Below are 12,601 nucleotides of genomic sequence, written 5' to 3'. Positions count from 1 at the left end.
CATTTGGGGGATATGCAAATGTAGGGATTGTGGTCCCGGGAGGAATTGTCACTCCACATCAATGCGAAGGAGCTAAGGGCAGTTCGCCTCACCTGCCAGACCTTTCACGGTACCATAGAAGGCCACAGTGTGACAGTTCTGACGGACAACGCTATCACCATGTTCTACATAAACAAGCAAGGTGGTGTCTGTTCCTCTCCCCTCTGCCACGAGGCGCTTCTCCTGTTGGACTTTTGTATAGCCCACTCAGTCCAACTAGTGGTGTCATACCTTCTGAGGGTGCAAAACAAGCTGGCGGACCGCCTCACCAGATCGTACCAAGTGCAGGAATGGATGTTAAGAGTGCACGTCCTGAGATCAATCTTCCGGAGGTGGGGATTTCCCCAAATAGATCTCTTTGCCACCAAGGACAACAGCCAATGCCCTCGGTTTTGTTCCTTCCAAAACCTCAGCCCGGGCTCGGTGGCAGATGCCTTCACCTTTCCGTGGGGCGGGAGTCTGAAGTACACCTTCCCGCCACTCCCACTCATCCACAGAGTCCTGCTCAAAGTCCACAGGGACAAAGCGATGGTGATTCTCATCGCACCAGCCTGGCCATGCCAGCATTGGTTTATCACCTTGCTGGAGTTGTCAGTGACTGCCCCAATTGCCCTGCCCTGCACTGAGATCTAATCACACAGGACAGGGGTCGCCTGCTCCACCCGAACCTGCAGTCTCTACATCTTATGGTGTGGAATCGCTGTGGCTAAACAATAAGGAGAATAGGTGCTCCCGGGGGGTCCAACAAATTCTCCTCGGTAGCAGAAAACCTTCCACAAGGGCGGCATACCTCACCAAGTGGAAGAGATTCTCTTACTGGTGCGAACCTAAGCTCATACAGCCTCTTCAGGCCTCCGTCCCATCTATACTAGAATACCTTCTGCACCTCAAACATCAGGGTCTCCCCTCCTCTTCAGTCAGAGTACATCTGGCCGCCATATCGGCATTCCTCCTGGGGGAGTCTGGGCATTCCGTGTTTTCCAACCCCACAGTAGTCCGATTTCTCAAGGGGCTGAGAGGGTGTTTCCCTACTCCGTGCCCACCGGTTCGCCCATGAAACCTTAACCTAGTCTTAACTAAACTCATGGGACCATCTTTTGAACCCCTAGTCTCTTGCTCTCTCATGCATCTCTCATGGAAGGTGGTGTTTTTGGTGTCCATTATGTCAGCTAGGAGAGTGTCAGAGCTGAGGGCCCTCACTTAGGAACCCCCATATACAGTTTTTATAAGGACAAGGTGCAGCTGAGGCCACACCCTAAGTTCCTCCTTAAAGTGGTCTCACAGTTCCACATGGTCAGGTCATTTGTTTACCAATATTCTTTCCCAAACCACACACGGACCCGAGTCACCGCAGCCTGCATACCCTTGGTGTCCATAGGGCCCTGGTGTTCTACCTGGAATGAACCAGGCCTTTCCACAAGTCAGCACAGTTGTTCATTGCCATTGTGGAGAGAATGAAGGGCCTCCCTATCTCGGCGCAGCGAATATCATTGTGGATCATGCACTGCATCCGTGCATGCTATGAGCTCGTCAAAGTGCCGGCCCCGGTGATCACGGCTCACTTGACTAGGGCTTAGGCATCCTCGACAGCCTTCCTGGCACAGGTTCCGCTCCAGGAGATCTGTAAAGCAGCCACCTGGTTGCTGGTACACACACTTTCACAGCCCACTACACAGTCCATCATCAGGCAAGAGAGAATGTGGCAGTTGGCAGGGCTGTGCTTCAATCAATTGTTCCTTGACGCCTACCCTCCTTGTATGGTAGGCTTGTGAGTCACCTAACGTGTAATGGATGTGAACAATCACTCGAAGAAAAACCAGTTACCTACCTTTTCGTAACTGTTCTTCTCGTCCATTGCACTTTCCAACCTCCTCCTCCTCTGTCGGAGTCTCCGGCAAGAAGGAACTGAGGGAAGGTCAGGCCAGCAGGGATATATGTGCACCAAAGCGGGGCGCCAGACTGGCGGGACCCTCCTGCCTGCCCTACGGGAGTCGCTAAGGGAAAAAGTTTCCAACATCTGTGCATGTGGCGCATGCACACATAATGCGTAATGGACGTGAACAACACATCTCGAAGAACAACAGTTACAAAAAGGTAGGTAACCGTTTTTTACTTAAGACCAAGCGTAGTGTATCACCAGGGCCAGTACACAGCAAATATATTGCTTATTTCTGCCAGTTATTGACAGTTGCTATCTGGTAGATTTAAGATCTAATAAGGGAAAGGCCATTCTCCTCTTTAATCTTCAGCCTGTTTCCAGCACGTTTATCAAATTGTTGTGAACCATGCTTGTTCGCCATGGTTAATGTTATCTAGATTGTAATACATGAGGAATTTAACTGAGACCTTTAACTTAGAACCTTTAAATAACTATCTGATCAGAATAGTTTTTCAATCACTGTTATCAAAGCTTGATTTTAATCATGATCCCAGAGGGGAGCAAAGCTAGTCAGTCAGGCATTAGGCACTCAGTTTCACTGTCTGATTGGAAACCTTTCCAATATTCAGTGTTCTCTAGTGTTGTTAAGCAACATTTGGGTGGAAAAAAAGGAAAAGCAAGCAATCATAGTTGCATATTGCTCAAGCCAGTAGAAATCACTGAGGAACATGTGCGTAAATCTTTTTGAATATCCAATGATGAGGTAAAGGAGGCAAAAAGCCAAAGTAATTACTTTTGCAAGCACTGTTGTATCCTGGGCATAAATGCTGGGTGGAAAGAGGAAGGATGAACCCAAAACCTTTCCTGGACTTAACACATGCTTGATGTTATTTCACCTACTCTTTGAAACGTTCAACGTTTAAATCCTACTGGCATAGTAGTAACTGGAAATGCTTGCAGTTAGCTATATAAAAGCACACTTTCAGAAAGTGGGCTCCAATTCTGCCTGTCAGTGCATTATTGTATAATAAGACTAATAGGAGTGTAACTATTGTAATTGTGCATGCAAAATGGGGTGCACATTTTCACATGGACATGCTCTGCTGTCGGACTCATAGACAATTTGTTGCTATGTGACTTGGTGTGCAGTCTATAACTAATAAAACCCAACTCTTAACTTGTTTCCATTAGGGACTTTAAATCTGAAGATCATCTAATGTTATAACTTGCCTTTTCATTTGAAGGGCCTTCATCATTTTCATGATTTGAGTTTAAAACTTTAGAGCTTCTTGCATTCTTCCTCTTTTTCTCTATATCCCTCCATTTCCCCCTCCACCCTCCTTCTCTCATATTCAGTTTTATAGTTTTCAGACATAAACATGAAAAAAGCAATTTTGACTTAGATTCTGAGTGTTTCTGCAAAGAAAAGTAACAAACATCTGTTTTTACCTTAACTATATCCATGTGTTCAACCCCCACCCGCTTCCCAAAATAATTTACAGCCATACTTGGTGGGTACTGCATACTATTAAATTAACTTTTCTCATAGATTAGAGAATGTGTCCAGAGACTGGAAATATTGGTGTTAAACAGTAGCCAAAAACTACATTTTAACCAAGCTAAATCATCATTTGTTTTTGTCTGCTCTCTTCGTCTCAGTTTTGCCAAAGAAAGAGGTGGGGGAGAAAAGAAAAGATTGGGCATATATAGCAAATGGTTACCATTATAAACAAATGGAATCCGCTGACTGGTGAAATTTTGCTCATAATAGTTGTGTTTATAAATTAATTGATAGTTTTCTAATTAATGTGAAAAATCCTTTGTGATATAAATAAGTGGTTTGAGAGGCATATCATGTGGATTGTTGTAAAGGATTTGTATCACTTGTTTCACTTTATTACTATTTCCAGCATCTGGAACAATTATGACCATACCTAAGTTATTTGTTATAAAAGATTAACGGGAAGAAGGCTATTTTACTAAGATATTTGAGAAGCAGTGAAACAGAATGTTGGACAATGCTATCTTTTACTTTGTTGTACGCAACATGTCTTCAGAGATAAAAATGTGTGGTACTAACAGATATTATTCAAACAGAGTTTGTTCCTTTCCAGTTACATGACGCCTTGGAGAAAGTTTCACCATGTTAGCTACACAAATTCCATCTTACTTAATGAATAAATTATGGGAGCTTGATAACTAATATCTCACAACGAAAGCTTTGTCCTAAAGCATTCTAAAATGATAACTGTAAAAATATTTTAAGTTATCTATCATCATTTCCTTAAATTCTATTTACAGTAGTTAATTGTCCACATTACTGTATGCCATGGAGAGATTTAGCAGGAACACATATCCTCCCACTGTCAATGGAGAAGAGGAAGTCATCCATCAGCATTACTAAAGCCATTATCAAAATTGCCCAGGAAAGTGAGGTTATATGCTGAGCTGTAATTTGCTAGATCCAGAAGATCAGGTGATGACTTCTTCACTACTGGCCAAACAGTTGCATGCTCTTAAGATGAGTAGGAAGTTTTCCGCTTCAAAAGAGACATTAATTATCTGTCAGTAGAGGCTACATGTGATCCTGGATGATCCTCTCTTACCACGAGGAGCAGAAGTCTGAGTTGCAACTCATGGCTAAAATGCATTTTACTACTTCAAGTGTCTCTTTTGCTATGTGAATAGGAAAAGTAAAGACTGATTCCAGTCCTGACATCATACATTTCCTGTTGTTTGGGGAGGTCATCCTGGATTCGGTTGATCTATGCTATGCAATAGCTTACAGTTCTTCAGACCATGTGATGCTGGCTTCTGGAGTGATTTTTGGAGGCAACCAGGGATTATGAAGTGAATCACTGTGCTGAAGAGCTCTCCTAGTTGTCATTAAAAGGCTGCAGGTGTTTGAAAAGAAAACATTTCTTTGCCTTCCCTCTCAGTCGTGGAAAAGGAGTGCAAACATTTCTTGTGCTGAAGTCTGTCTGCTACTGCCTTCGATTTACACATCAGTGCCCAAATTTTCTTTCCTCCTTTTTTATTTGTCACAGATCTTCAGAGAACATAGAAGTAGGAGAAAAGAGGTCATTTGTGCTGTCAGTGTGTCTATGGCTGTTGTACTGTGTGTATAGTTATAGTATTTCAACAGATCTTTTTCTCCTTGGCTATTTGGTAGGGAATGACTTTTTAATATTAATTTAGGTCAGGATTTCTCAAACTTTCATACTGGTGACCTCTTTCACATAGCAAGCCTCTGAATGCGACCCCCCCCATCAATTAAAAACACTTTTTAATGTATTTAACACCATTCTAAATGCTGGAGGCAAAGCGGGGTTTGGGGTGGAGGCTGACAGCTCATGACCCACCATGTAGTAGCCTCACAACCCCCTTAGGGGTCCCAACCCTCAGTCTGAGAACCCCTGATTTAAGTGGCTCCATAAACTAACTAACAGGGCTGTTGCACTTTCTGGGTATTTGGAATTTTGTCTTTGGTTGGAGAAGGGAATGTGCCTATCTCAGGATAAGAAAGCTATCTCTTTGTGAACTGCTAATCCATAGATCAGGTCTGTGTGTGTGCCAGGTTGTATGCATGGTCCAGACATTGCCTGGAGTTTGATAGATTTTGGGTCATAGCCTCAGGGAAGTGTGTGTGTGTGTGGCTGCATGTAGTTTGAGGTCTTCTAGGCAATGATCCTTGGCAAGGTCACTATCATAATATTAGCATCTCTGTCCATTCCAAGAGGAAACCTTTTGTTTGGAGGTTTGTAGATTAGAAGGATGTAAGTCTAACTTTTGTTTGTTGACATGCAGGTTGAGTGGATATATTCAAATAATTTTTTCAGCTCCTGGAGATCTTCTTCTGTATTTTAAGGTTGGATGGGAAGAGGATGGCTGCCCTGCCAGTGCTCTTTTGTATTATGGGAGTGTGATATCTTAAGTATCCTGAGAGGATTGTGTGGGTCAACAGTTGATATACAGTGTTGTCTAACAGAGTTTCCGTGTTGCTCAGTGAAGGTGGGAGTCTTAACTGCTTTGTGGTCTTGACTGGAGAATATGTGCTTGACCACTGATCTTTCATTAATCAGCACATTTTAAAGGTGTGAATTAGTGCAGTTTTGTTCAGTGTGTTCTTGTGTGTGGTGGCTGTAGGTGGAGTGTGCTGCATTAGTAGTAGATATTTTCTTTTCTTTCTTGTTAGTTTCTGTTTGCAGTACTGTGTAGGGGGGTTTTGTGAGTCTTGATGCTGTGCAGGGACAGTGGTATGTAGTGGTGCCATCCTATAATGAGGATAGTTGTTAAAGGATGCACCAAGAACGTTGGGCATGACAACACTCTTTGCATGTGGATTGTGATGTGGGAAAGGGCGGAACTTGTTTGGTCTGTTGTGGAACAATGTAACAGGAAAGTGACAGGCCAGAAGCATCTTATCCGTTAGGAAGCCTGTACTGTAACTAGTGCTCACTTCTGGCTAAGAGTCAGAGCACAAAGTTTTGGCTCAAGAACAAATTACTTGTTTTGCGTTATATCTGAGACCCTTATTTTTTACAAGGAGTTCATTATTTGTATAGGTTCTACAGCTTTGTCCTACATAGTTTCATATGCAAATAATAAACTGCAGCCAAGAATTACGTAGCACTGCTCCTGCCACTTCCTTTCTGGTTCACCTAAGAGAGCTGCTATCCATAAAGGGCCAACTTTTCATTGCATTTGTGAGTACATTCAAACGTAGCACGTCCAACCACTAGAGAGTAGAGACTCTAACTGGCTTAGTATGTTGCAGTGTTTGATCACCAGTTGGCAGATAGGTCAGTTTGGTTTTGGACTGTGATTCTGTTGTGGCTTGATAGTGCCCACTGGCTCTTGGCATAAGAGTGTGTGTGTGTGTGTATTTTAAAAAGTCAGGTTTTTAGGCTTAGGTTCAAATTCTGAGACACTCTTTGGGCAGTCCCGATGAAAACATTTCAGTGGGAGTGCTCAATGAGAGAGGGTATCAGAATCTGTCCCCATCATATTTGCAACATTTGTTTTAGCTTATTCAAATATATCAAAAAAAAATTTACCTTATCAGAAAAGTCAAATGCTTTTGGAATGGCACATTTCTTATCTATAAGGATGGCTTTCTAATTAAACCTCAAATCTTCAGCAAGAACTTCAGACAGCATTTGTTTTTTGCTTTTGTCGTTTCTGCATTGAGCAGTTTCATCTCTGAGTAGTAATTTATTCTCATCTGAAATGAATAAGCTAGTGAAAATTCATTGGAGGTGTTATCACACCACAGAAATATTAACCAGTGGTTAAAAATACAAAGTGCCAGGTAAGCTGTAGAAGCATGAAGAGTCTTTTATGTGAAAGTCAGTCAGGGTTCTTTGTGTGAAGCAACTAGAAAATAGAGGCCTTGAAGTGGATAAACATAATGGTCTAAACATTCAAAGGTGACTATTGTTATGGGTGCTTCGATTTTTGGGCACTCTGTTGGATCACTTTAAGGGGTCTGATGTTTCAGAGGATGGATGCTTCTGAAAATCAGGCTTTAAGGTTTTTCATAATCTCTTAATCTCTTTTAGACCTATAGTACAAACACAGAAAATCTAGATGGACAGATGTAGGCAGGTGGTAGAGGATTCTTACATCTCAAAATGTTAACTTACAAGAATAGCAGAGTATGAGGTTGCATTTCCTTTGACTGTTTAAGTGATTAGGTGTCTAGAGAGAGATTCTGGCAATTTAAATAAAATATTTGTGATGAATGTATATGGTAGAATTTATTTAAAGTTTGTGCTGTTTTTTTGTATTCCAGTTCTATCTCCTCTACATTCTTATTGGTTGTTAGTAGTATAATGCACCCTACAATTAATTTCTTCCTTTTTTATAAAAATGTATTGAAAAAATACATGCTATGTTACCCTTTTTGTTGTCTTAATTATTGACATGAAACTGGATGCTTGAAGTTAAACAAAAAGTTGGAGGCTTTCTTAGTACCTGTAAAAGATTAGCTTTTGTTCCTGAAGTATGACGTAAGAAGGATAAGCCAGTGTTAGAAAGGAGAAATGGAGCCAATAAGGAGGGTTACTGATTATAATAGCCAGTTTCTGTTTAATATCACTGAGCAGGATGAGGTTTTGCAGTTTCTCATGGAAATAGCATCCACAGTCCTAAAATGATTACCTCATTCTCAGTACCAGTGCCAAGCACTTAGCCCCATAGTGAACACACGGGGTTGATTTTCAACATGAAACAAGCCAGAAGTGTGGAATGACATTTTCAGGTGACAGTTATGGTTCTATTGCCTGTAATTAGCACCTCTTAACATGCAAACCTGCCTGTGCCTTTTCCAGGCTGTTGAAGCTCAAATACGAAGTTTTGGACAGACCCCTTCCCAACTACTCATAGAGCCACATCCTCCAAGAAGTTCTGCCATGCAGGTGGTATGTATCATGTTAACTCTTTGTGACCCATTCACTTTTGTTTATTTCTGCACTGTTGCTTTAAATGTTCAGATTTTTTTTCCTTTTTGGGGTGTGTGTGTGTGTGTGTAGGAATTAATTATAAGCACAACTGTTAGTCACTGCTATTGTACTCAATACTTGACTATTGTTAATTCATTGATTGCTAAAAAGGTTATGCCAATTCACAGTACAGACACTTATCAGTGTTACCTAAAAACACTTTGTCAGTGTAATTTGCTAATGTCTTCGAACGCGTAGATCCAAACATTTCAGTATTTCAGGCCCAATCCTCTGAGATTATACTGAGGTGCCAAGCATCCACAGCTCCCTTTGAATATCAGTGGAGATGAGGGGTCTCAGTACTTCTCAGATTGTATTCAGCACCTTATAGGATCTGGCTCTTAGTATCTATGGCACCTATGCTGCTTTTCTTTTCTCTGAACGGAAGGGAGCTTGTACCAGTGGAGTCAGGCTAAATGTTATGGGGAAGACAAGAGCCGCCAGAAGTTGAACCCTGTGTAGAAAATTTATGGGTGGGGGGTGGGAAGGACTAGGAGCCATTATGCTCTATCATGTAGACCAACTCCTGAGGTGAATGCCAGGTGCTGGTACTTGGGGAAGGAGGTACCTGGAAATATATATCTCCGTGGGTATTTGTGCTGGTGGGAGCTAGTTAAGCTGGAAACAAGGGACTATACCCAGCCTTAGGAAGATCCCCTAAGAGCTCTGGATTTAGGAGGTGGAATCCCTAATCTTTCCCCCAGGCATAACCTTTCCCCTAAAAAGTAGAAATTCTTGAGATGAAACTTGCATAGTGAAGAATTTGTTTTAATGTGTTTTGCAGTAACACTAGGATGATAACATCCAGGCACTGAGTATTAACATGCTTTCTATTTTACCTCTACTTATTTGTAAATATAATTTTATTAACACAATTATTTTTTATGACTGATTATTTTCCATTTTATGCCATATGGAGCCCCAGGGTCTAAAATAACTTCATCTGTATCATCACAGAATTCAGAACTAAGTGTGTTAAATTATATTGTGACAGAATGAACCAAACATTCTACTAATTCATGAGTCGCAATATGTTACATTCCCTTAATGGTCAAAGATGGTCAATGGTTTTTAAAAACAAGTGTAAACAAGGGAATTCTATCTTTTAGGGTCTTTGAAACTTATGTTGTTAGAGTTAAAAATGTCCCTGAGTGGAAAGAGTTTTTAGATGAAATACACAACCCCCCCCCTAAAATTTTATATCATTACTTACACACCATGTACAATAGGAGCCTAACAGACCTAAAACTTTTTATCCATGAACTACCAGCCTGTGTCTATTGACTTCCTTCTCACTGACTCACAGGTTTAGCTGAATAAATTTGATGTGGTACCAAGCAGTTTGTGTAATAAGGACTGTACAGTTTCATCAGAGTATAGTATGTGATGATGTCCGTAGTAAATATTGGGCATCTAATGAAAGGAGTCACATTTCATGAAGTTAATTATATCTAACTTCTGTAGCTTTACATACAGAAACTAAGTTTTGGTTCACATTCTTATTTTACGATCTCCTTTGGTTATTATAAAACATAATTTTACAAACTGTTATTCTAATAATTTAAAAAACAGTGTAAGTCTTCCATGGGGGGGGGGGAAATTGGGATTATAGTGTATTATATGGGGAAGAGGGGCTTTTTTCCATCACACATAAGAATGCTTTATCATTGTAATCATTGTACTATTCACTAAAGTTTCAATGGTTTTTTTTTTTCTGTCTGTGTGAATACAGCAGAAATTAAAGCGACCATGTGCTGTTAAGTGCACAAGCCATAATATACACCAGGTGTAGTAATTAGCAGTCACACGAAGGCTGCCTATATGTCTGGTTTTGCTGCTGTTGCTGTATCCCCCTGTGTTTTCACACCATCAGATAGCTGGATTTAATTGAGGCCACATCAGATGAGGCATTACTGACACCTTTAATTGAATGAGCATCCAGGGAGGATTAACTCATAATATTGATTGGCTTTTAGCCACTTGTTCAGAAGGGTGTCTGGGTAGCTTATTAGTTGCTTATATTTACACCTTTATGCAAAGACTAAATAGGAATTCAGAGTGCAATATGTTTTTCTAAGTACTCTTAATAACTTTTTTAAAAGGCATGATAATAAAAATGCAAATGTATTTAATTTCTTTTATTCTGTATAAATATATATTAAATATATGCACTTACATACACATTTATATATGCATATATATACTGGAACATTGCAGGTAGAAAACAGCCAAGTGTACTGATCAGTATATTTTTATAAAGATATTAATTTAGTTATTGGGAAGAAGAAATACTAAAGGAATATGGATGAGAGTGGACAGTACAGTAATAACTCTGTCATCATAGCTTTTGCTTATTTTGATGCACCATATATTAGTGAAAACAAACTTGTTAAGTTCTGTAAAAAGCGACAGCGTCCTGTGGCACCTATAGACTAACAGACGTATTGAAGCATACGCTTTCGTGGGTGAATACCCACTTCGTCAGATGTATGTAGTGGAAATTTCCAGAGGTAGGTATAAATATGCAGGCAAGAATCAGTCTAGAGATAATGAGGTTAGTTCAATCAGGGAGGATGAGGCCCTCTTCTGTTACTTTCTCAGTTCCGTAACTGTTTAACATACAAATCACGTGGATTTACCAAATCTATGAAAATCAATATTTGATTTTAACATTTTCCGTGATCTTGGAGGTCTTAGTTATAAACTTTCTAATTAATTACATTGGAAACAAAACTATGATATTGATTGGGCTAGGGAGAATCTAGATTTATTTCCTCTCTTTGGCTTTTGTAGGAAGCAAAGGTATTTGCAACATAATAGGGTGATGTCTGTGTGATTCTGTCCACTTTATAAATGTTTCCTTTATTATTGCGTTTAATTATGTTTTGCTTAAAAACACAGTTATAATTGTCTGTGTATTGCTTAAGTTTTATTTCTGTACAACATAAATACACACAGTGCATGCATTTACTGTATGCACATATATTTTATTTGTTTGCTTTTTTTTTTCCATTTGGCTTGTCAAAATCTTAGTCTGCCAACTAAATGGAGCCTCTGATGGTCTCTGGAAGCAGGAATTCTCACTTTCTTGGTTATGGCCTTTTCTGAAATTGCTTTCCTTGATGTGCTACCTCTGTAGATATGAAAGATAATGCATTTGCCAGAGACAGGCAATTGGAAACTTTTTAATGGAACCTGCAGCAGACATTGACTTTAGATCTTTCCCTTTTCTGCAGTGCTGCTACCTTAATAGCATACATGAAGGACGTCCTCTCAAAATAGTTGTTTCCACTAGCCTGTTTACTGCTACTCCATTTACTTTTACTTGCAACTGCTATTGGTTCTTACTTATTTTAATTCAGTCTTACTTCTGTTGTTCTGTCCTGTCTTTCTTTCCCTCTCCCTATCTTTTCTTTTTCCATGTGTTTGGGTTCTTGTTTGCCCACTCAACAGTATCTCCTCCTGCAGAGTCCATTGATGTTCACAGACCAAGCTCAACAGGATGTTATCATGGTCCTAAAGTTCCCATCCAACTCTCCTGTCACTCATGTAGCAGCCAACACCCAGTCTGGTCTGGCAACTCCTGCTGTGATCACAGTCACTGCTAACAGGCTATTTGCTGTGAACAAGTGGCATAACCTTCCTGGTAAGTAAGTAAATTTTAGCATTAGAAACTTCCACCACCACCAAGTGGTATTTTTGAGTTGGCTTTGTTTCAAAATGGGCAGTAGAAATATTTTAAATTTCTGTTTGCAAATGCTAATCCAGTCCATTGGTACACTGTTCTCATGCAGTTAGACAAAGATGACTTTTCTAAAGTACAACTGAACACTACAATTCAAGTTTTGCTAAGCAACAAGTTATTCAGAAGAAAGAGTTATTTACCAAAGGCATTGGGCAATATCCAAGAAAACATAAGCAACAAGTCACCACTTTATTATTATCATAAACATTTGCAAGCATCCACTAGGCTAAATATATTCCTAATAGTTACTCAGCACAGAGGACCTGTAAAGCACAAGGTAGTGCTGTCAGTACCTAAGGAACATGACTTTGGGCCAGCCCTCATTTGTTCCTGATGAGATTTTTGTCCACATTGGACCTCCTTTTCAGCCCTGTGCCCAGATTATGGAAGTAGGAACCTCTCTAATGTCTGGGAGGTATTGCTTCCACAGAAGCA

At 40.3% G+C, this 12,601-nt stretch overlaps 1 protein-coding gene across 7 annotated transcripts in view; it reads left to right on the top strand.

The window, feature by feature from the left end:
* LRBA (LPS responsive beige-like anchor protein) overlaps window positions 1–12,601 on the top strand; it is a 582,443-nt gene that overhangs the window by 527,481 nt on the left and 42,361 nt on the right. For 4 of the 7 annotated variants that reach the window (XM_075066316.1, XM_032793238.2, XM_032793240.2 and 1 more), the window contains exons 49-50: window positions 8,251–8,340; window positions 11,875–12,067. In XM_075066316.1, coding sequence (XP_074922417.1) covers window positions 8,251–8,340; window positions 11,875–12,067 — 283 coding nt within the window. The remainder of the gene's footprint in view (window positions 1–8,250; window positions 8,341–11,874; window positions 12,068–12,601) is intronic. The other 3 variants (XM_032793241.2, XM_075066317.1, XM_032793239.2) reach the window with 1 other exon arrangement.

This window comes from Chelonoidis abingdonii, chromosome 5, assembly GCF_003597395.2.
Source record: "Chelonoidis abingdonii isolate Lonesome George chromosome 5, CheloAbing_2.0, whole genome shotgun sequence".
NCBI classification, from domain to species: domain Eukaryota; kingdom Metazoa; phylum Chordata; order Testudines; family Testudinidae; genus Chelonoidis; species Chelonoidis abingdonii.
Note: the sequence above shows the minus strand (reverse complement) of the source record. Positions and strands in the feature narration are given on the sequence as shown.